This window comes from Maniola jurtina, chromosome 3 (assembly GCF_905333055.1).
Source record: "Maniola jurtina chromosome 3, ilManJurt1.1, whole genome shotgun sequence".
NCBI classification, from domain to species: domain Eukaryota; kingdom Metazoa; phylum Arthropoda; class Insecta; order Lepidoptera; family Nymphalidae; genus Maniola; species Maniola jurtina.
This window is the reverse complement of record NC_060031.1, coordinates 6497426-6522998: the sequence shown is the minus strand read 5'-3', so window position 1 is coordinate 6522998 and position 25573 is coordinate 6497426. Positions and strand designations below refer to the sequence as shown.

The 25573-nt window shown below is 37.0% G+C and overlaps 2 protein-coding genes across 4 annotated transcripts; both read left to right on the top strand.

Moving 5' to 3' along the window:
* The first annotated feature begins 1615 nt into the window (after positions 1 to 1615).
* LOC123881026 (chromatin complexes subunit BAP18-like) lies at positions 1616 to 6897 on the top strand. 3 transcript variants are annotated; one of them, XM_045929549.1, is made up of 5 exons: positions 1616 to 1809; positions 2534 to 2625; positions 3263 to 3364; positions 3884 to 4046; positions 6418 to 6897. In XM_045929549.1, exons 1-5 carry the CDS (start codon positions 1780 to 1782, stop codon positions 6523 to 6525), a joined length of 495 nt encoding a protein of 164 aa, XP_045785505.1. In that variant the 5' UTR covers positions 1616 to 1779; the 3' UTR covers positions 6526 to 6897. The 3 variants fall into 3 exon arrangements, with proteins under 3 accessions (XP_045785505.1, XP_045785507.1, XP_045785506.1); XM_045929551.1 differs by having other exon boundaries at positions 1617 to 1809; positions 3884 to 3947; XM_045929550.1 differs by having other exon boundaries at positions 1618 to 1809; positions 3884 to 3995; positions 6418 to 6894.
* Positions 6898 to 8687: 1790 nt separating this feature from the next.
* LOC123879035 lies at positions 8688 to 25370 on the top strand. The gene is made up of 16 exons (XM_045926540.1): positions 8688 to 8854; positions 8885 to 8959; positions 9113 to 9188; positions 9260 to 9514; positions 10054 to 10296; positions 11701 to 11796; positions 17673 to 17846; positions 18465 to 18663; positions 19300 to 19491; positions 20204 to 20334; positions 21314 to 21372; positions 21494 to 21569; positions 22273 to 22527; positions 23043 to 23285; positions 23958 to 24221; positions 25021 to 25370. The coding sequence occupies exons 1-16, from the start codon at positions 8825 to 8827 to the stop codon at positions 25293 to 25295; spliced, it is 2643 nt and encodes an 880-aa protein (XP_045782496.1). The 5' UTR covers positions 8688 to 8824; the 3' UTR covers positions 25296 to 25370.
* Positions 25371 to 25573: the final 203 nt, after the last annotated feature.

The window sequence follows — 25573 nt, the reverse complement described above, 5'->3', positions numbered from 1 at the left end:
TAGCAATTTTGGTTTTGGCGCCATCTAATTGGCAAGCAAACTACAGTCCGACAAGGATCTTTTTGGCTCAATGGATGACATTGACAGGGGGACGTAGTTGTTGCACAAAATCTCAAGTTTAGGAATATCTTGAAAATGGTGTAAAGTTTTATCGAATTTTAACTGAAAAAGAAATTAAAAAAGCCGTTCCTGTTTGCACATCGAAAAAGAATCAAAAACCATTGTAGGCCAGGGACTAGCAACCTTTCTTGTTTACCTGTGCTTTACCTGCTCAATACTATATTTACCTATTGCAAAATATAGCTATAAGATGCAGACATTTTATCTAGTAGGACTGAACCTACCTACCATCCAACAAAGAGTATGTAATCACTACGTTTCATCCAAGATATTAATGACGGTACAGTTTCTGACACTTCTAGAAGTTTAATAGCTAATGAATAGTTTCTCCGACCATTGCATACTTTTATTTTAGGTGTACAAGACATTTGAATGAAAAGGAAATATTGCGACTAGCCACAGTGCAGCATTAAACTCAATGACTACAATTTTTAAACTACCGGGCTTAAAAGGGCTAGAACCCAGAGCCGTAAAACCAATTAAAAGTAAAATAAAAAAGTTATTGTCATTTGATGCTCATGAACTCAATTTAAATTTTATGCTCTATTAACACAGTCACTAGCGTAGTGATTACATACTCTTTGGTCACTAGTTGAGTATAAATCTTGTATAAATAGTTATCTGGGGCTTCGTCTGTGTTGGCATTTGCTGGCGCACGTGCTCTACCTTTTTGGAGTGTTTTTTATTGTTAAAAGTGGCCGGGTTTTGTGTTTTATTGGTGTTTTTGTGGTGGAACTGACTGGAAAACTTTCTAAAGGGGTGCCGCGCGTGTGTCAGCGAGCGCTATAGTTTCCCTAACTTGTAATTAACTACAAACTTGACATTGGCTAATCTTTGTAAAGCCAGAGAGAGAAAAAACTACTAGTATAACTAGTTACTACATTAATTATTCTAAATAATATTTATTTAAAGTTTGTGTTTATACCTCAGGTGATAGGTAAGTACCTATTGTCTTAAGTGACTGAATGAAATCTTATAATAATTATAAATGTAAACAATTTTCTGTTTGAATTCTTTTATTTTAAACTTACTAATTCAATTGTTAAATAAAAAGTTAGGAAGAACCCTAGCAGAGCTGCTTGTTTGGTTATGTTGGCAGTACTGTCTTTCTTTCTTCAGTGTGAGTGATGTAATGTTGGTATTGAAGCATGCAATATGCAATCTATCTCAATCTCATACATAATTTCATAATTTTCGTTTTTTTTTCTTTCTCGTCTGGCTTTACAAAGATTAGCCAATGTCAAGTTTGTAGTTATTTGTAACTTGTTTGTAACAAGTTAAATAAACCATACAAGTATGGACCCCGTCTGTGCCGGCGCTCGCCGACATACGCACAGTTCCCCCTTAGAGCGCTTGTCCAGTCAGATTTAACAAAAAAAATCACTCCAAAAAGGCAGAGCACGCCCGCCAGCTAACACCGACACAGACAAAGTCCAATTTTCGTTTTTGTACGTAAGTTCTGCCTCTTATAACGTAGTGATTACATACTCTTTGTCTAATCTCATAAAATTGGTCTGTGAGTGTGATCTGTGATATAGAAATTTTGAATTCAATGTTGTTTTATTTGATTTGGTTGTGCATTAATGAAATGTTATCACTATAATTAACTTTTATTCAACGTAAAACTCAAATCAACTGATAATTAAAGCGGCCAGATACATGTCGAATATGAACAGTTCTGCAGCTAAAGTAAGCATTTTTCACTTAAGTACCTTTGCTTTTAAAGTAGCTAGGTATACTTGCGTCTAAAATAGCCTCATTATTAGAAATTATAAAGTGTATAAGAGTGTCATCCAAAAGAATAGAATAAGAATAGGTACCTACTTACAATAGACTAAATTTTTCGAAGCATTTGTTGGATTCTAGGTAAGTACATAGGTAGGTAATCTAAATATGCTTAATAACAATCATTAGTGAAAACTACAAAATTTTATTTTGTGAAGGATAATAATAAGTATCTTAGTTATGTCTATTATGATTATTACAGGTTTCTAAAATAGATTCCACTGAGAAGGGCTTACAAAGACACTTAACAAATAAATACTCATTTTAAATCAGGAAAAGTTACAGAAAAAATTCACTATTTTATAGTTACTGTAGTAGTTTTTTTCAGTCGCATCCATGCAACAAAACCAAAAGGAAAATATCACAATGACAATCTTTGTAATACTAATAAAACATAATGGGTCATTCAGGCAAACTAAAGGTGACCTTTCAATTGTACAGTATACATGTGGTGGGTGGTAAGCAACAGGATAGGGCAAGTATTGATTTATCACCCCTGTCAAGAATATGCCATTAATTGTACTTTTAAACAGGATTGGGGTGAGCTTTGGGTGGTGTGTGGGTAGTCAATATTAATTTATAATCACTATTTTTTTATCTGTATTTTAAAATGTCTATATTGTTTCAGGTAGGAGAAATATTTCGGGAGGCAGGCACTGCATTCAACAAATTATCGGAGATGACAATGATGCTACATCCTATGGCAGACACTCAGCCTGGGTATGTAGGGTTTATCATTACAGAACATTATGCAACTTAGGGATCTGTACCTAAGTGGTAAGGGTGCCTATTACTAAAGCCTCCACCATCTGTCTGTCAGTGGGCTGTATCTCGTAAACCATAATAGGTAGAGAGTTAAAGTTTTAAGTGTGAATTTCTATTGCCGTTATAATAAAAAATAATAAAAATATCAAAATGGCCACCATGCAAAATAAAAAATAGCTAAAAAGTCACAGTGTTATATCATTTAAATGGTATGGAACCCTTCTTCTGTGAGTCTAACTCACACTTGACTAGTTTTTATTCTGTTAGGAGCTTTTAACACAATTTTATTAACTTGCATTTTTGTCAGTCTGTTAGTCTGCCTGCCAGGCACCAATATTGCAATTGATATTAAATAAACTTCCCGGTGAGCTAGAGGCTTGAAATTTCAAACAGGTTAAAATTCAAAAACAATGTAACATTAACTTGCTTTGTTGTCTCTCTGTTTATTAGCTTGTTTTTTATGTAGAAATATGTGTAGAGATATGTATCTGGGGAAGAATCCCCAACTTTCCGAAAAGGTTTAATCGCTAGGCTATCACAGCTTTGTTGTGCATTGACCTAATTATTTCAAACATATAAATTTCTTATTTAGGGGTAAATGGACTGAAGAGGAGATTGACATGCTACGATCATGTGTACATCGCTTCGCTGTTGACCTGAACAAACTCAGCCACCATATAAAGAGCAGGACAGTGTGAGTAAAACTGCTACACTCCAGCTAGCTTCATCATCATCAGCATCATTATCATTATCAACCAATGTTGTAGGGACTTCCGCTTTACATGCAATCCCTCCTACAAACATTGTCTATGTTCATTAGTTAGAACAGACTTTAAGTACTAAAGCTACCTCTGTCATGTGAATGATAATTTAGAGTTATCAGACAAGTTTAATTTTTAACAAACGGACTGTGTCTAAAGTGGATTAAGATTGACAAGAATGTGGACACCAATGTTCGCTGGACCATGTTACTATGAAGCTCCCCATCTAATCGCTGTAGAGTGCAGCCTTCTCATTCGGCATCATCTTCAACAGATAGACAGGTCTCTTGTAAAAATTCCACACACCACGATGGTGCGCCGCCCGAAAATTAAACTACAGTCGGGTATCTATTCTTTTAATTATCACCTTCACTACTTGTTTTAAAGATATCCAAATTATAATTAATCAATAGGAGCATAAGATTTAAAAGGTCTAATTCTGTACATTTCAGTTCCCAAATCCGAACAACCCTAAAGAAGAAGGCATTCGAGGACGCAGGTATACCTGTGCGGCAGGTAAGCAGCACCGTGACCAGCGCCCCGCAGCCAGCCACGCTCCACCAGGTAGTCTCGCCACTGACCATCATCCAAGGAGTGTTAGGAAATAATGCCGAGGTTCAAACCTTCACTAACTAATGCAAACCAATCACTGGATTTGTTTTTTTTTTTTTTTTACAATTGGGTATATGCATGTATTTTTCGAAGCAAAGGTTCTTATCGCACGTTATGTGCTCAAATGCCGGAATGAGAAAAAACCGTCAAGTGCGAATTGCACATGAAGGGTTCCGCACCAACGTTTTTCATGGCTTGGCATTTTGAATTTTGAAAAAATCTGGTTGAAATACATTAAAAATTGAAAGCAGAAAGAAAGATCTTACGTCCGAAGTGACACTTCGTTTAATAATATAGTTATACAATATACATATATTAGTTGTACTTTAGTAGTATTTTAAAAGAAAATCATTATGATGTTTCATAGTTTTTAGAACAAAAAACCTACATTTATAACCCTCAAAGTTGTTATCAACTAGCATAACTATGGAGCTATACCTTCTATATAATTATTCTGGATATGCCCTTGACCAGTGCTATTTAATAATCTGCCACTTATAAAATTATACTTTAAAAGCTACTCGAATTTCCCAGCTATAATTTTTTTTTAAATAAAAATATTAGCCAAGTTTATTATGCTGACTAATATTCCCCTTTCCCCTCCAATTAAGCGTAAAGCTTGTGCTAGGAGTAGGTACGACAATAGTGCAACGGGTGGAATGGGGTGGTGGGTCATTGGCGAAGTAATTGCCACTTTACTTCGCCAACCTGGCGAAGTAAAGTGGCACCTGGTGCAGCCCCGCGCCGGTTGGGCAGGTTCCCTTATGCATCACCTGTCGGGATAAATTGTCAGGGTGGATCCCCATTAAGAACCTCCTTCTATCTTGGAAGTCCGTTAAGAGAACCCCATGCATATACCCTATTCTGTTGTGCTGTTTTTTGTTTATTTTTATTTTTTTATTATATTATTCAGTTAGTGAAGTTTGAATTTATTTTTCGTTGATCTTTACCTCGCACTCGGCATGCACTTGTAGACATTTATTAAAGTTCAAATAAAAAGAAGCTGGCGAACAAGACGGTGCAATTACGCAAAACAAAATTTTAGGAGGAGCAAAAATCTAAAGAAAGAAACTTGATCGAAATTACGAACTTTGGATTAAATTTTAGCGCAGTTTTAAGCTGTTTTGTTTGCAAATGAGTTCTCGTTTGAATTCCTTTGTCAAAATCATGAACTCTGGACATAATTTCAGTGTAGTTTTAGGCCATTTTGCTTAGAAATTGACTTCAGATTTGTATTCAGTGGGTAAAAAATAATTGTATCAAAGAAATAAAAATATTCGTAATAAAAAAAAAGATCACAAGTGTATCTAATTACACCGTTTTTTTAGCCAGCTCTTTAATTATTATGTAATTTATTGTAATTCGAGCTTATTTTTGTATGATTTTGTAGAGAACCTGCTGCGTTCAGCACCAATTTAGGAGAAATGACCCTTGCACGCTAGCATCCCTATATCAGTGGCACATGCCTCGGAGAGCACGTAAGGCCGTCGGACCTGCGCCTGATCTCTTCCCGGTCGTGTCGGATTTCCGTCCAACCGGGCTATGAGAATAAGGTGTTAGAGAATGCAGCTGTATTTGCGCACTCACTTGCGCACTGCCACTATAGTTTCTAGTTTCAAAGACTAGAGGTCTTTGAAACTGGAAACTTTGAAGATTCTAGAATGTTTTAACGAAATTTCATTTTAATTGTGCATCAAACTACTTTTGTATGAATAGCACTAAGAGCGCGTCAGGGTTACTTCTCTTAAGTAGTTTGGCTTTAAATATGTAGTAGATTTTGAATTACATTCTATAATAGACATAATATATAACATTAAAATACCTCTAAGAGCAAGCACAGACTATTGTCATGGAAAACATCTGTTGACATGTTTCTACTACCTAGCTCATAATATTAGTATACTTATTATGTATATTATGCGATACATTTCTAAGTGATCTATTTGATTGACAAAAAATTACTAAAGTCTAGGACTGTCTTTCGTCAGGGCTTGCCCTTCTCATAATTTTTTTTAATAATTACAAAAAAACATAGATTTACTTATATGTTTTAACTCTAACCCTACCTCATAAAGAAAGAAAAAAGGAACCATTTTATAGGATCACTTCGTTGCCTGTCTGTCTGTCTGTCTGTCGGTCGTGTCTGTCAAGAAACCCATAAGTTCTGTCTGCCTATCTGTCAAGAAACCCACACTGTAGAGACCACTGAAATTTTAAGTTGTTAATTCAAAATTAGTTTTCTGCCCTTTTTTATCTAAGTATATTAAAGAGAAAAAGATGCAGAGACTATAAATTTAGATAAAGACGTCAGAATTGTAAACATGATACGCGTATACATGTACAAATAATTATAAAGTCAAATTTTCTTTGCTAGGTGACATTGAACATGTTGAATGCATCGGAGAACGAGGTGGACGTCGAAGGTTTGACAGGCGATGTGAAACTCGAGTTCGACGGTAGCTCTGAAGAAGTAGCCACATGAAATGTGTATAGCTTCTGTTACTGTTCAAGTTAATGAAACACTGTACAGGCTGTAATTAGAACGCTAGCTAAAACATAAAGCTATTGTTATACTACTTAAACACAATCTAATAGCATAATCTTTGCCTTCTACTTTAGTGATTTAGTATGTTTCAAACCCGCAATGTATAGAGTGCAAAACTCGGGGTGACTGCCCCGCATACGACGTTGCAGTGACACCGCGTCCCGCGCCACCTATCTGTAAAACTTTTATTAACCTCTAGCGTCAGTCAGATGTTTTATTTGCAATACATTGGTATAAAATACAGAATATTTTTTTTGGAGTTTTTTATGGCATTTTTAACTGACTTCCACAAAAGGAGGAGGTTTTCAATTCGTCGGTTTTTTTATTTTTTTTATTTTTATGTATGTCTCGATTACTTGAAGACCCCTGGACCGATTTGGAAATATTTTTTTTTTGTTTGAAAGGGTTTTTTGTTTGTACTGTGCAGGTGGTTCCATATAAATTTGGTGAAGATCTGATGAATATCTTCGGAGATGGAGAACAGAACTCCTCAATGGATAAGAGCAAATTGCTCGCGATCAGTGTAATAGCTTAGTAAACAGTAGGGTTTTAATTGTACGTAGCATATTATAGTACAGTGGGGCCACTAAAAATTGTGAAATAAAAAATTTTCAAAAGAAAAATAAAACCGACTTCAAAAACCGCAAATTTTTATTTTCTTTTGTATCAGTAAGTAATCATCAGAACCTGTCTTTGTTTTCGCTAGCATTCTAGCTGTATAACGCGTACAAAGTAACACTGGGTACGGCGTAGTTGCTCTTTTTTTTTAATTATTATGGGCTCACGCTTCACCACAATCACACCCGATGGAAAGTAGTGATGAGGCCTAAGATTAAGACTCAATTTACCTCGAAGATGACTATTCACTTTTGTTTTAAAAATATGCGTGTCAAACTACATAATTATAATATGCTTAGATCTTTAAAACTACCCAACGGTTTTTGATGCGGGTTTTTTTTAATAGATAGTGTGATTCTTAATAAATTGATTGTAAATAAACACATTTTTTACATAGCAAACAAGTTTTATTTCATTTAAATGAAGTCTTTATGTTCGTAAGTGATCTGATCTGTGTTCATTCATATTTTTAGAATAGAGATAAGACCGCATAGTTCCATACGGAGAAATCAGGCTAGCAGTGTTATCATGAGTAAGGTTTGCTTTTTTACTTATAATAATAATTAACATGAAATTACTTATAATAATAATTAACATTAATTACTTATAATAATAATTAACATGAAAAATACGGGAGATAGGGAACAAAGGATTGGCGAAAGATCGACTCACCGCTATAGCCGCTCATACTCGGCTTTTTCTTGAACTCGCGATTCAAAAGAAATTATTTGATTCGACACGGATTTCTTTATTCCTTTCTTCCTTCCTTTATTCTTGTAGTCTAAATAAAGGGAAAAACTACGGATTTTATGTGGAAATCGGAACCGGCTGCGCCACCTTTGGTTTTCGGGAGCTTTTCCGAATTTGCCTGGGATTTCCACCAGGGAAAATGTTAAAATGAAAGACGTGCGTGTAACCGATATTGAATCGTCTTTGATAATAAAAAAAACTGGCCAAGTGCGAGTTGGACTCGCTCACCGAGGGTTCCGTACTCGGGTATTTTTTTCGACATTTTGCACGATAAATGAAAAACTATTAAGTATGCATAAAAATAAATAAAAATCTGTTTTAGAATGTACAGGTAAAGCCTTTTCATATGATACCCCGCTTGGTATAGTTATCTTACTTTAAACACATTTAAAAAATTTTTTAATGATGTTACCACAAAATCGCGGTTTTCAGGTTTATTCCTTTACTTGTGCTATGAGACCTACCTAGTTACCTGCCAAACATGATTCTAGGTCAATAGGAAGTACCCTATAGGTTTTCTTGACAGTTACGAAGACTGACAGAGAGACGTTTTTTAAGAATAATAGGAATCCTAGAAATATGTAGTTTATTGGTAGTTTATAATTCGGATTGCATAGGTATATAAGTCAGTATTTCAATGTCAGTATCAAAACATTGTGTAATAATGGTGTAATATTATATCATCGAAATTCGACTACCTATATTATGGTCGATGGTCGATAGTGATCTCACTCAGTCGACTGCCGACCATAGATATTACACCGCTGCCGACTGTCAATTCACCTTCAACTTTCAAGTCAATTGTTATTTGTTTATTTTTTTATTTTAAAAGCAGGTGAGACCGTGAGACGTCGATCGTCGATAACACATGGATAACACCATACGCTTCGTACGGTACTTTATTCTTTCGAAATCATCTTTATAAATATTTAATACCAGTGAAGTTTATAAGTGTGAAACCATTGTGAAACACAGTTCTCTAATAGGGCACAGCAATATGGAAGTAAGTAAGCCCGAGCTGGGAAAACATTATTATTATAACCTGATTATATTGCGTTAAAGAGAAATATTGCCGCGCGAAATTTAAAAGTTGCGTACTAAAAAGTAAATAATTTTTTTATGCAACAAAATTGTCATTCTGTAACTTTTGTTTTAGAACAGCGTCAGTTCCCGCGATCCTAATGGAAGCAGTATTGTTGAAATTACGGACAGCAATTTTGATATGGTGTTAGGTAAGTTTCAGATTTAAAAAATTCTAACCCTCTTGAAATGAAACTATTTATTTATCCACAATTTGTTTCAGCCTCCAGCGAAGTTGTGTTTATGTTTTATACACCTAAAGGGTATCAACCTAGAGATGGTACTCATCCGAAGACTATATTATTTGAAAATGTTGCGAAAGAAATCTCGAAAGCCGGCCTCAGTCCTGGAAAAGTTGTAATGGCTAAATTGGACTGCAGAAAATACGAGGCTCTTTGGACTAGATTTGTCATGACGCAAGATATTCCAAGATTCAGACTGTTTAGAAATGGTTGCCCAACCAAAATGGATTATAGAGGTATGTAAGGTAGGTACTATATAATATACCGACAGCAAGGCCGTAGCCAGGAATTGGTTTTTGGGGGGGGTTTTATCCGGATCGTAACCGAAACTTTTCATAAGAAAAAAATCTTTTACTCGACTTGACGGGGTGAATACCTGATTTTACTGGAATTCAACTTTTCAATCTGACAGCAGGCTAGAATACAAGAAATAGGAGAGCGAGCGCAGCGAGCGCAATTTTTTTGATAATACGGATAAAAAGCGAAAGATAAACGCGCTCAGCCATAACAAAGATTTTAACGCACCTTACTCTTCTTTTTTTCTCATGTTTTTGATCCCGAAAAAAAGAGTTCCCAGGGAATTTTGTCTAGGATTTCGGAGGGGGTTTGGACCCCAACAGAATTTGGATACAAACATACATACATACATAGATTGCTAAAATCATAACCCTTCCTTTTGGCTTTGCCGCAGTCGGGTAAAAAAAGAAAAAAAAAAAAAAGGAAATAAACTGAAAAGATCTATACTACCTATTTACATAATTAAATTGTTTTACAGGCATGCACACTGTAGAAGCCATAGTGGAGTTTATCAAGGAACAATTGACTGATCCTATTATCCCATTTAGTCATTTGAATGAGCTTCACAATCTCAATGAAGATAAGGGACATATAATTGCTTATTTGGATAGTAAAGACCAGCCTGAATATGACATCCTTCGTAAAGTGGGAACTAGTCATAGGGAAAGATGTCAATTTTATGTGAAGTTTGGTGACTCGGCACAAGAAATGAATCGTCCAGGTATGTTAATCAAGGAAAACAATTGTGATGTTAGGTAGCTAAGCCCAGAGTAGGGTTTAATATTAAAAAACAGTTTTAAACGTGTTTTAACCTTATTAAACATTTAACAAAAAACCAACCCAGCCCTAGGGACATGACTGTGACTCCGCACAGCACACGCTCGAAGAGTGCCCTGCCTGGGAGCTCGAGCGGCGCATTTTGGTCGGTTGCATAGGAAGAGACTTGTCACCACCGGCTATCATAGCGGCAATGCTGGAGGACAATGAACCATGGCGGGCAGTGGTCTCCTTCTGTGAAACAGTAATGTTTAAGAAGGAGGCCGCTGAGAGGGATCGCGAGCGAGCCGATCCTGCTCGGAGGCGGAGACATCAGGGCGGCGTTCTGATCAACTGATCAACGTCCTGATTCGTCTATTCAATAGTCCCTGGCGCTAGGACTTCGAGGTCGCGAGTGGCTAGAGTATGGCCCTAGCCGGCGACCCTGAGAAGTCGGTAGCTTGCCATGGTACAAGCTGCCGTGCCTGCATGAGGGTAGGGAAGTGCATCGCTCAGGAGGAGCCCAATGGGCGTCGCACGAGAGAGGCACCGGCGCACGTTCGTCAGAGTTCCAGGAGCCTCTCAATATGTGCTGAGGAGGGCCACCGAGGGGGTTTTAGTGGGTACAAATCCCACATAACCCGAGTGGGTATCTTATGAAGATTTCCCCCTCGAAAAAAAAAAAAAAGGGACATGAGTGTGGTGTACGCGCAGTTGCGTGGCAACAATATAAAGCAAGAAGAAGTTTCGGCACAGGATAAGGACAGACATAGTATTGCGACGCTTTTGTCTCATGGTAAATGACGATCACGACGACCCTTCAACATAGGGCCCTAACTACGTTGTAGGTCGGGTAAAGGCGGGCGAAGAAGGAAAAGAGGGAAGGGGCTGTCTAGAGAGTCGGCTTCGTCGAACATCTGCATGTAATATCAAATCCTTACTCTATGGTATTTGTCGTCGCCAGGGGTTGGTGATTCTGATGAGAACATTATTTTAGAATACTATCCAATTACAGCTGCTGTTATTCCGGTAAATTTAAACCAAAAAATAAGAGTGAAGCTAAATAAATTCACAAGCTGAAAATTGGTGAAATCGTCTAAAATATAATTATAAATAAAATTTGAAAGTTCCCCATGTTTCCCTTGTATGGATTTTTTCTATTCAAAGCTGGAAAATTTTTCAACAAAACGGTACCTAAGTTTTATCATAAAATTGTTAACGCGCGCACTATAGTAGTTACTTCATGGCAGTTGGCATGTCAACATTAAACTTATCATCATGCAATCCTGTGCAATTCCTATTTTGTTTCCTAGTAATCAGGAACAACTTAAAATAAAGAGATGTTAATAGTCATTTTAAAATGTTGCAGGTCAGCCTACTGTTGTATTATTAAAAACAGACGAAAAGACATCACCTGAACCCGATGAGACATTCCATGGATCATTGCTCAACTTTGAAGAACTACACACTTGTTGGGGTAAAAAATAAGAAATTAACTGGTTCAACTAGTGTAATGAATAACATTCAAAAATACAAGGATCAACTTTTATAAAAGGCGTGGAAAACAGAATAGGTTACAAATATGTGCAAAATTAAAAAAGAAGTGACATTTGACAATGACGTAAAGGGTTGCCATGTAAAAACTCAAAAACTACAACATCCCCCCGCGCGTTGGAAGCTCGTTTTCAACAGGACATTTCGTCATCTGGTAATGGACATATCTTACTAAAAGCACGACGTACTATCCCAGTAGATGTTCTGATATCTGCCACTCTGCTTATGCCATCAGCACCAGGATATAAGGTAACTATGCGCCCCAATTTCCATTTGAGAGGCGGTAACTGGTCATCCTTTAATAATACAAGGCCGTTCACTTTGAGGGCTCCTTGACCAGTGCGCCATTTTCCTCGCTTTTGTAATTCGGCAATATATTCCTTGCTCCACCGAGCCCAAAAGTGTTGGCGAAGCTGCTCCAATCTTTGGTACCTTGTTAACTGTGATGTGGCGCTGTTCACATAGTTTGGTGCTGGCAACGACGTAAGAGGTCGGCCGATGATGAAGTGGCCAGGTGTCAACGGCATCAGATCGTCAGGTTCCGTAGATAACGGTGTAAGCGGGCGCGAGTTGAGGATTGCTTCTATCTGAACTAACACAGTATTAAGTTCCTCGTACGTTAAATGGCAATTACCCAATACGCGTTGTAAGTGAAATTTGACAGACTTAACGCCCGCCTCCCAAAGGCCACCTTGGTGAGCAGCATATGGAGCCAGAAAATGAAAATTGACACCCTCATTGGCAATGTCTTCTGACAATGAGCTGCAGTTACTTTTTAAAAATTTACTAATTTCATTAAATGCGCCGATAAATGAAGAGCCATTATCAGTATACCAATTCTTTGATTTTCCACGGCGACTCATAAAACGCCGGGCCGCAGAAAGAAAATTATTACTAGTTAGGTCACCTACTAATTCAATATGCATTGCTTTCGTAGCAAAACATACAAAAATCACAATGTACACCTTTACAAGTCTACAGCCTCTGCCTTGACGACTAGCCGATAAAATTGGCCCTGCATAGTCAATGCCGACGTTTTCAAATGGGTAACCACCTGCCTGTACCCGTTTTGATGGAAGGTTTCCCATTAAAGGCGGAACTACCTTGCCTCTCATACGATTACACCGAACGCAATTACGATAGCAAAGCTTTGCTAAGTTGCGACCACCAATAGGCCAGTAGGTTTCGCGAATAGAAGCCAATAACAGTTGTGGCCCTGCGTGCATAAGTCGTTTATGCTCGTGCTTAAATAACAACCTAGTAACAGGATGTGAGGACTGAAGAATGATTGGGTGTTTCTTATCATAAGAAAAATCTGAATTATCTAAACGACCACCTACGCGCATCAATTGGTTTTCATCTAGAAAGACGTTAAATTTATTTAAAGTGCTATTTTTAGGCAGCTTTTTGTCATTCTTTAATAATTGATACTCTGAAAAAGACTCCATTTGAGAAATTTTAATAATTAAATTTAATGCATTTTGTAAGTCACTGCTTGTTAAGAATTCATCACAAGTTTGTTTTTTACATTTATTAATGAATTTAAGAGCATATGCAATCGCTCGGTTCAAACGTGAAAAATTTGAAAAACGACTAAAATCAATCAAACTTTGAGTAGGTTCAACGTTTGTATGTAACGTGACTTCTTTAGTTTCAGGAAGTGATTTTGAATTATTATACTCGGGATTTGATGGCCACTGATTTTCATCTTGTTTTAGAAACTCAGGACCGGACCACCACAAGCTACAAGCCTGCATTAAGGCTGGGTCTAAACCACGCGATATAAGGTCCGCTGGATTTAAATCAGTCGGAACATGACGCCAGGCAGCTTTACCCGAAACTTCCAGAATTTCCGCGACTCGGTTCCTAACAAAAGGCTGTAATTTAATTGGCAACATTTTCAGCCAGCCTAGAACAATCATTGAGTCGGTCCAAAAAAAGGTTTTACGTACTTTAACTCGCAGCGATTTTGTCACTTTTTCGTACAGGCGAACACTAGCCAACGGTCCGCAAAGTTCGAGACGTGGTATCGTGGTGGGCTTCAAAGGACTCACTCTGCTTTTGGCTAACAGCAAACTAACGAGAACTTCACCGCGATCGTTTGCACTCCGCACGTACACGCAACTACCATAGGCGAGTTGAGAAGCGTCTGAAAAAATGTGTAAATCAATGAACTCATGATCATCAATGACAACGCGACGGTTAATCCTCAGATCGTTTAAAATAGGTAAACGTTTTGCTGTTTCTACCCAATGCTTATATAAATCAAGGGGCAACTTCTCATCCCATGATAATTTATGAAGCCAAAGCTTCTGTAACATAATTTTCATTGTGACTGTACAAGGGGTCAGTAATCCCATCGGATCAAAAATTTGTGAAATTACTGAAAGTATAGACCGTTTTGTAGCTTCAGTTGGAATGTTACAGTTAATCTGAAAATAAAATTGATCTAATAAATTATTCCAATATAGACCTAAAGTTTTACTGCATTCCAGAGCTCCAATGTTTAAATCAACCGAGGATTGTTTTGATTCATCGGTCATTAACCGTGAATTATTTGATTTCCACTTCCGGAGTGGCATACCTGCAGAAGCTAACTCACTGGTTACTTTATTTTTAATATCTAAAGCCTCTTGCAAAGTTTGTGCACCTGTTAATAAATCGTCCACGTAAAAATCGTGAATAATTATCTCGCTAATCTGTTTATTTTCACAGTCTAGGCCAATTTGTTTTAAGCATCTAGTTGCGAGGAAAGGAGCACTAGCTGTACCGTATGTAACGGTATTCAACTGAAAACATTTAATTGTTTCAGAAGGATTATCTCGCCAGATAATCTGTTGCAAATGTCTGTCATCTGGATGTACAACTACATTTCGATACATCTTTTCTACATCTCCGGCTAAAATAATTTTGTGACATCGAAAGCGCAATAGGATAGATAGTAAATCATCCTGAATAGTAGGCCCAACCATTAAAATATTATTAAGTGCTAAATTACTAGTAGTTGGACTGCTGGCATTATAAACCACGCGCAATTTAGTAGTCAGAGAGCTTTCGCGCACGACACCGTGATGAGGTATGAAATAACCCAGATTGCGTAAATGATTATCGCATTCGGACATGTGACCTAACTTCAAGTACTCGGACATAAAGTCTCGGTACCGTTCACAAAATAACGTATCCCGCTTGAGTCGTTTTTCCAACGAAAGGAGACAATGCTTAGCGCGCGGCAAGGAATCACCCAGAACATTGGCCGATTGTTTTAAAGGTAACCTAACACAAAATCGACCGTCTGGTAATCGAGTTGTATTTTTAACAAAATGATCCTCGCATGCTTGCTCTTCCTCTGAGTACGATGACTTAAGGCCAACTTCTTCGAGCTGCCAGAAACGCATTAAATTGGTTTCAATGTCATCGTTAACACGAGTTGAGCCATTAATTGCACTAAAATTGCATTGAATACTAGGGGATAATAAACATTTTGATACATAGCTGACTGGGCCGGCAACGACCCATCCAAATCTTGTCTCCCACAAAATCGGCTTGCCACGACCAAGGATGATTTTTTGAGAACCTAAAATATCCCAAAATAGGTCAGCGCCTATAATCATATCAACCTCAGACGGAGTGTGGAAGGCAGGATCGGCTAACTGTATGTCGCTAGGAATATTTAATTCAGAAATGTTAACATGACTACTTGGAACGTAGTCAGTGAGTGACTGCATCACAAAACAATTAATCTTTGTTTTAAAATTATCTTTAAATGATTCTACTGGCACTCGACAACATTCATGGACACGAGACGCAGCATTATTTATTCCATGTACCGATCTATTAACTTGGGTACGAGGTAAGTTTAACTTGCTACTTAATTTCTTAGTCATAAGACAGGATGTGCTCCCACTGTCTAAAACAGCGCGTGCAGTATGCGCGCAATTCTGTGCATCATACACTTTAATTAAAGCAGTAGATAAGAGTACATCTTGATTACGTGTCGAAATGCAAGTAGATAAGGCAACACTAGTGCCTGTGCCTGACTCTCCGTTCGAGGAAGCGGATGTGGTCAAAGCCGGTGTGGTGGAGTTAGCCGTAGAGGTACTCACTGGAGCTCGCTTGTCCTGTGAACTCTCTGACCTATGAATAAGAAAGCTATGCTTTCTTTTGCATATACGGCACCCACTTTTCTTACACCGATTTGAAAAATGATTTGGCTGAAGGCAATTGTAGCATATTTTATAATTTGGCAATAATTCTAACCTTTGTTCAACGCTGAGATCCAAAAATTGGGAACAGTTGCTCAAGAAATGATCACCAAAACACTTAGGGCACTTCTTGGATGGCGAACTGGATGGAGACGAGTCACTCGAAGTGGTGCCTATGCTGGACCTTGATGGCGAAGTGTTGCACACCATGCTTTTGACTTTCTGCTGATTGTTAGTATTATGTTTCATTAATGAATGATGATTGCGAGACAATTCTAAAGTTTCAAGTAAATCTGCCCGTATTTTAATAAATTCGGTGAATGAACTCAATGTAATAGGCATTTCTTTATCCAACCGACTTTTATGTTCTTCCCATTCTCTAAAAGTTTTAGTATCTAGCTTGTGAGTTAATATGTGTATTAATAGTACATCCCAATTATCTACAGATTGACCTAATGACTCTAAGGCTCGCAGGTTTTTATTTACCTGATCAACAAGACGCTTTAACGATTGAGACGACTCTTTACTAATAGAATCAATATTAAACAGTGCTGTAACATGATTTTGAATTAATAACCTCTTGTTGTCAAATCGTTGACAAAGTAGGCTCCAGGCTACAGAGTAATTATCAGCGGAGAAGTCAATAGACTTTATGACGACGGCTGCAGTCCCTTCTAAACAAGATCTTAAGTAGTGAAATTTGTTTATATTATCTATGTTATCATTGCAATGAATGAGGCTTGTAAAGGTGTCATGAAACTCTAACCAGTTCTCGTATGAACCACTAAACTTTGGCAGTTGAATAGTAGGCAACTTAACTAAGTTGTGATTGTTGGTGGCTGACGAAGAATGATTACTAAAATTGTCACTATCCTTTGACTGTTTGACTAATTTTTGTTGTGACTTTGAAACTAAAGAGAAATATAAAGTTTCAAATTCATTTCTTTCTGCTAACTGCACTGACATGTCGTCCACCAAACATTCCAACTTGGTTTGAATTTCATCATAGAATTGATATAGGGCTTCAATCTTACCTACTCGTAACTGCAGCTCATTCAGCTGACTTTGACTTAATGAGTCGTTCAAACTATTTAGATAATTAGAGAAGGCCGTTAACCGTCCTTTATAACTGGCCCGTTTCTTAATTAGCTCCTTTTCCTCGGCCATCCCGGGAAGCGAACGATAAGCCTATACACTATATCACAATCACTAGATTCTTGGCTGAAGCTATAGAACAGTCCGCACTGAAGAACAGTCACAGCTTGCGTGGCAACTATACATCGATGGCGGCAACTTGCTTGACAAAACGATATCCCTTTTGGCGATTCCTTCGACTCTCGATCCTTGAAATATTGTATTCTAGTATTAAACTATTCGGTTGTCTGAAGGACCAAAATGTTGGGGTAAAAAATAAGAAATTAACTGGTTCAACTAGTGTAATGAATAACATTCAAAAATACAAGGATCAACTTTTATAAAAGGCGTGGAAAACAGAATAGGTTACAAATATGTGCAAAATTAAAAAAGAAGTGACATTTGACAATGACGTAAAGGGTTGCCATGTAAAAACTCAAAAACTACAACAACACTTGGGTGCAAGAGAAATGTATCCCACTTGTGCGTGAAGTTACATTTGAAAATGCAGAGGAAATGGTTGAAGAAGGATTACCCTTCCTTGTCCTGTTCCATAAGCCCACTGACACAGAGAGTGTGAAGAAATACAAAGAAATCGTCAGAAGAGAACTTGAATCTGAAAAACGTATGTTGAAAGTTTTACTCATTATTACACACTATATATTATCATATCACTATATATTGTGTGCTATAAGACCTACCTACCTGCTAAATTACATGTTGTAGGTCAACGGGAAGTACTCCATAGGTTGACAGACAGACAGACAGACAACGAAGTGATCCTATAGGTAAGGGTTCCTTTTTCCCTTTTGAGGTATGGAATCCAAAAAATTAAAATCCATTGATGGTACCAGTACCGTCAACTGAACTTAATAAGAGTTCAATGAAATATTTGTATAAAAATTGAAATCAAGGTTGCTAAATTGAAGGAGCTGTGATGGAAATGTTTCCGACACCCACCATACTTCCTGGATCTTGCTCCAACAGATTACCAATTTTTTTGGCAATTTTGATGATTTCTTGCGAAGAAAAACAAATCAATTCCGACGAGGCAGTCATAACCGCCGTCAAAGATTTTATTGATTCTCGCTCCCACAAGTTTTTCGGCATTAAAATCAATGAACTTACCTACCTTAATACTTCTATGGATTAATTATTGTTTAATTTAATTTTTCCATATAAAATGCTAATTTCATATGTAAGGACTTCATATCGTAAAGATTATTTTATCTTCTCTTTACAGAAAAGATAAACTTCCTAAGGGCTGACGGCATAAGTTTTGAGCATCCTATGCGTCATCTCGGCAAGTCAGTGTCAGATCTGCCTTTGATCGCCATCGACTCGTTCCAGCGCATGTACCTCTTCCCAGATTACAAGGATATGAAAAAACCGGGAAAACTCAAGGAATTCCTCCAAGATTTTTACTCCGGGAAACTTCACAGGTCAGTATGTTCATTATTATTTATTGCTTGATGTGCTCCTAGCACAGATATTTCTTTGGGAACGTTTTTTCCAACATCTGTGTTACTGAGTGCTTTTTGCAATATCTTTTAGACTAAAAATTGATAAAGCAAAATGTCAAAGCCATGCATATTTTTCCTAACTTCTACTATCTTCAATGTTCGTCATATATTTTATATGGAACAACATTCTGCTCACAAGTAGAGGTTTTGAGATAGACACTAATTTTGTTTTTTTTTTTTCAGCTCACTGCCAACCGTATGACGTTTCGAGTATTTTTTATTTGAGCAGCCTCCACCTATCTTCAATGCCCTCGTCGTGCTCTTCTCTCGTCTCCGAAATCCTCAGGCATCAGCTCTCTCCATATTTTTATAATTGTATACTGTAATTATATTTTATATATATATAGTATATTGCATTTTATATTGTCAGTGAGTGAATAAGCATGAGCTGAGTTAATAACCACATTATGTACTTGATAGTGCCTTTATTTATATTTAGTATGTACTTTACCTATGTCTGGATGTAGCCTTAAATTACATGTTGTGAAAATAGTGTACAAAGTGACGTGTGACGTGTAAATAAATTTTTTAACCTGTTTTTAATTTTTAACTTAGGTATATACATATAGATCGCGACACATTGAGAAGGAAATCGGAGTATGAGGCGGGCGGGACGCCTCGTGCACTCGCGCTCGCCCACATTGCCTTAGCGCGGGGGCTGTGCGGGGCGCTCCCTCCCCGATTGCTAATTCAACCTGTCGCGTACTATGACGCATTCTGGTGCTTTCTTCATACAAACGTAGGATGGTGATCACTAAATTATTTGATATTATACGCTCAATCTATATAGGTATGGATTTGTCTCGTCATTATATAAGTTTATTGATATAAAACATTGAAAAAGATATTGATTTTAAAGTTATGAGCCTCGAAAGATTCCTATTTTAACACTAAATAAATAAGATAAAATTAGGAGAAAATAGATAAGATTAGGAGTATGATAATTGTAAAACAATTTAACATAGTTTATTTATTCATTAGTTAAATAACTTTACACTGCAGACATAAATTTAGTAGTTTTTAGGGTTCCGTACCTCGTCCGTCCGTCTGTCTGCCTGTCTGTCTGTCTATCACAAGTAAAGGAAAAAAATCCGAAAACCGTGAATTTGTGGTTGCATCACAAAAAAACTATACCTACCAAGTGGGGTATCATAATAATGAAAGGCCTTTACCTGTACATTCTAAAACAGATTTCTATTTATTTTTATGCATGATAGTTTCTGATTTATTGTGCAAAATGTCGGGAAAAATACTCGAGTACGGAAACCTCAGTGCGCGAGTCTGACTCGCACTTTTTCTCATAACTACTACATAATACAAACTGTTCAACCCTTTTCGCGCGCTTGATTTCGGTGAAAATCATCCTGCCGCTCACCCAAAACTCCGCGCGGATGGTGGAGGGAAGGACCAGTCGGCGCATCTTTATATTTTGTATTAATTTATCTTTCTCACACCTTAGTAAGCTTAGTAATAAGGTCCCGTTGGCACTCTTTGTGTTTGAAACCCAAAAAAAGGTCCATATGCAATTGAGATTGAAACTGCAATGCAGTATATTTACCTACTCTTATCTCGAGCAGAATTCTGAAGAGTGTTAGTTTTCTCTGGACGAAGTGATGGCTAAAATTGAAGGTGACTACCGTCTACTGGAGATACCACAATAAAGAACCGCGCCACTTACTCTACCACATGGACCATGGTGGTGTGGAAATGAGTTATTTGGCCAAAACGAGTGTTGGAGCGGGCTTTGTGGCGCTCGTACGCTAAAACTATTGAGCCTACAAAAAAAAGTGACTACAAAAATTGTAGTAAATTGTCTCTCATTTAATTTATTACATAACCATTTTCATCGTAAAATGAGTTGGAAAAAAGTTATCGTCTAAAACTGTTTTTGGGCGCGATTTTTACAAGATGGCAGCGCGAGCGGCAAGGATACGAGGTGGCAAAGTGAAAATTCGGAATGAGCATGTCGAAATCTATATAATCACCAATTTTCACAACTCCCGGAAAACTTTTCAGGTAAAACTACCAAATGACTGGGACTATAAGTAATAATTTATATTGTTTTAATACAAAACTAACCCAATCGTTCCGACTAAGCTAAACCCGTCTCGGACTAGGGTCCAAGATCCCACGGTGATTTAAAATAATTCCTTTATCTAATCGTTTTGTTATCAAGGGACTGGCGATACAATCTCTACACTAATCGATAAAGATAAAAGAATAGATAGGTACTTAATTTTTAATATTGTGAAATAGTATAGGTACTTATTGTTGCCTAATTTTACGTGCGCACAAAATTATTTTTCTAAGAATAGGAATCTCGCAGGAATCCTGGAAATAAAATCGTTTATAATTCGGATACCACATTATTTCACAGTATTTCAATGTCAGTATCAAAACATTGTGTAATATCATCGACTATAAGGTCGATGGTCGATAGTGATCTCACTCAGTAGACTGTACTAACTACTATACTAAGTCAATTGTTTATTTTACAAGCGGGTGGGACGCCGATAGCACCACACGCTTCGTACGGTGTTTTATATTTTCGAATTGATCTTTATTTAAGTCCCAGTGGAGCTTATTAGTGTGAAACACAGTTCTCTAATAGGGCACAGCAATATGGAAGTAAGTAAGCCCGAGCTGGGAAAGCATTACTATAATCTGAATCCGTATTAAATCGAAATATTGCCGCGCGAAATTTAAACTTTGGCGCATGCTAAATGTTAGTTTTTAACTTTTGTTTTAGAACAGCGACAGCTCTTGTGATCCCAATGGAAGCAGTATTGTTGAAATTACTGACAGCAATGTTGATATGGTGTTAGGTAAGTTTCAGATAAAAACTGGCAGTCAGTGAGGAGGGGTGACAAGTGAAAAGTTTAAACTAAGTATAAAATAACTGTTTTTTTTTTGATTATCAAATTAATTATTGTACTTAGTAGTAGGTACCTAATGTACCTATTTAAAATTAAATTTCATAATTTGTAAATTAAAATCATTAATATTAGTTGAATTAGGTACAGTACTTTAGTTTTTAGCAAGTTCTGCAAGTTAATAACGGTCTGCGCCATCTATATGTGATTTAATTAATTAGATTTTAATTTTTTTTGTATCATATAACCTCAAATTCCCGGATTTACCTTCCTGCCAAATTTCATGATTCTATGTCACCGGGAAGTACCCTATAGGTTTTCTTGACAGATACGACAGACGGACAGACAGACAGACAACATAGTGATCTTATAAGGGTTCCGTTATTCTTTTTGAGGTACGGAACCCTAAAGAAAGTGTTGTTTTTTGTACGCTGGTACGGAACTCATCGTGTGCGAGTCAAACTCGCATTTGACCGGTTTTTACATCTATCAGCACTCCGAGCACTAATTATTATTATTAACATTAGCATGTCGGTGACCTGAGCTTGAAGTTTTTACCTATTCCAAAATCGCCTAACGTGCCCAAAGTTTTCATTAAAAAAATATCACGTTTATATACGGCCTAATGTAATCATTTATCCACAATTTGTTTCAGCCTCCAGTGAAGTGGTGCTTATGTTTTATGCGGCTAAAGGATATCACCCTAGAGATAGTACTCGTCTGATGCCTATAATATTTGAATATGCTGCGGAAGAAATCTCGAAAGCTGGCCTCGGCCCTGGCAAAGTGGTAATGGCTACATTGGACTGTAAAAGATATGAGGATCTGAGTAGTAGATTTGACATGTATGTTTTCTACCCAACTTTCAAACTGTTTAGAAATGGTTGCCCATGCGAATTTCATTGGAAAGGTATGTAATGTAGGTAGGTACTCGTATATTCACTAAGGTAGGTATTGTAACTGTAACCCTGATAAGTAGCTTGCGCCCGTAATGACGCGATGAAACGTGCAATGCGATTATGATTTACTAACTGATGCTCGAGACTTTGTTCGCGTGGATGTAGGTTTTTAAAAATCCCGTGGGAACTCTTTGATTTTCCAGGATAAAAAGTAGCCTATGTGCTAATCCAGGGTACAATCTATCTTCACTCCAAATTTCATCCAAATCCGTTCTGTATTTCACATCCAAACATCCATACTTTCACATTTATTAGGATTGATAACTCAGTCTAATCATCGTGACGACTCGCATCGATGAAGTTTGGCGATCATCTTTTGAAAAGTTTTATTATCTCATTTTATGCGCATGTAAATGCGCATGGTGATCAAAGATCTTGCAAAAGTATGATTAGAAAACAGACTGAAACAATATAAGTGTAGATAATTACCTACTATTTACATAATAGGTACTAAATTGTTTTACAGCCAAGTACACTGGAGAAAACTTAGTGAAGTTTATCAAGGAGCAATTGACTGATCCTATTATCCCATTTAGTGATATAAATGAGCTTCACGACCTCAGTGAAGATAAGGGGCATATAATTGCTTATTTCGATAGTAAAGATCAGCCTGAATATGACGTCCTTCGTAAAGTGGCAACTAGTCTTAAAGATAGTTATCGATTCTATGTGAAGTTTGGTGATTCGGAACAAGAAATGCATCGTCCAGGTATGTCTATCAAGGAAAACAGTTGTGTTAGGTAACCTCAGGGTAAACATGGTTTTAATCTAACCCTGGTTTTTCTAACCCTGCGCCTGGGCCATCCATGGCTGTCGCATAATATGCGTTGTTGCGACAGCAGTGAGTGTCGCGCCATTTTTAGGGTTCCGTAACCGAACGCTGCCAATGGATGAAACCCTATTAGACACCCATATTTATGAATTTCAAATGTGGACAAAACTTTACTTTCGAAGGTGTTTTTACTGACATAGTATTAATCCTTATTGAAATAAGTTATTAAATATTGTTGGTCATCTCAAGTATTTAATTGAGATCAAAATTGTCCTGTATGTCATTTAATGTAGGATAATGTTACAAAATTAAAACAATGGCGACATGGCGACTGCAGTCCGTGCATTGACGCGATGAATGACGTCGCATTATATAAATGTACGATTTTTCCGACTTATTCACAATATTCAAACAAACGAACAATTTCATTTCATTTAAAAAAATCAGTAAGTATTAGAAAGACACATGATTACTTTATCCAGAAGTAGGTAATATAGGCTACCTAAACTTTTATCCCGATATACACATAAAACCTTGATAGATGCAAGGAAAAAAGCAAAGCACGATCACCCAGATTCTAAGGGATTTTAATTCTTATTTCTATTACAGGTCAACTAAGTGTCGTATTTAGATCATTAACAGGAACTCCAGTTAGACTCAACGAGACATATCAAGGATCATTGCTTAGCTTTGGCGATATATTTTCCTGGGTCAAGCAAAAATGTTTCCCTCTTTTACGGGAATTAAAATCAGAGCATGAACAAAAGCTGAGAAATGACGGACCATTTTTTATCTTGTTACATTTACCCTCTGATACACAAAGCTTGAAGAAATACAAAGAACTTATCAGGAGAGAATTAAAATCTAATAAATGTATGTAACATTAATATGTACCTAACTACCTACTTACAATATTCTTTAACAGTAATTCATATTAATATCTAAATAAATATAAAAGGAAAAACTGACTGACTAACTGATCTTCCAACGCAAAGCTCAAACTACTGGACGGATCGAGCTGTAATTTGGCATGCAGATAGCTGTAATAACGTAGTCTACATCTCCTAAGAAAGATTTTTTTTGAAAATTCAACCCATAAGGGGGTAAAATAGGGATTTAAATTTTATGTAGTCCACGCGGATGAAGTCGTGGGGCATAAGCTAGTTATTATACATGCAAAAGTGTGTCTATCTATTGGTCTGTCTGCTAGCGTTTCACGGCACATTTGGTATTAAAGTATAGCTTACATCTCGAGACATAGGATATTTTTTATTTAAGAAAGTCAGATTTTTGAAAAATCTTTTACACGCTGCGGGAGAGAACAGAACAATAACTATAGGTACCCTGTTCATCGAGACGTGCTAAAAGGTAAGTAAGAATCTGCACGTCATTGGTCGCAGATAAAGGATATGGAATAAGTTTACGTTCCGACCAAAATGTCACGGGTGTTTTACAATATACATTTACGCACCCTTACATTTTCAGGGAATGATCACACCCACTGACCAATCTCAATCATATTGCGCCTCTTTTTACTTCTATATAATTGTGCTCGACTCCCTGAACAAGATATAGGTATACTCCTGATACCTAGTCATATTCACCCCTGTATCATTCAGAGGCACTTTTACGTGACGCCGATTATTACTGTAATAGCGATCTTTTTTTGCAGGGCAATTTAAGTTCCTTATTGCAAATGGCACCCAATTCCAGCAATTGTTGGCTCGTTTCAACAAATCAACGTCAGAGCTGCCATTAATTGCCCTGAACTGTTACAGTAGAGTAAACCTCTTTGATTTCGATGTTTTTGAAAAACCTGGACAACTCAACGAAATTATGGATAAAGTATATTCAGAGGATTTATATTTACATTACGAAGGAATTGATACATGTCGCCTTATTGATGACACTGAAGAAGAATTTTATATTCGTGGCTTATTTGAATGATTTTAATATACCTACTAACCAGATATTAAGAGACAAGCCGTTCGGAACTAAGTCCAAGCTGGGGAAAGTGTTGCGGTTGTTGGGGAAAGGAAAAATGCCCTCAATCACGCACTTATGACAGAACTGATGAAACGTTATAACTTATAAGTATTAATAGAAGAACAGTGAATAATTTTTTGTACGCTTTACAAGTATTCAGTAGGTAGGTATATTAAATTAAACTAAAAATAATTTTCGTTTTTTTTTTTAATTCCTGATGTTGGGCCACTATTATCCAT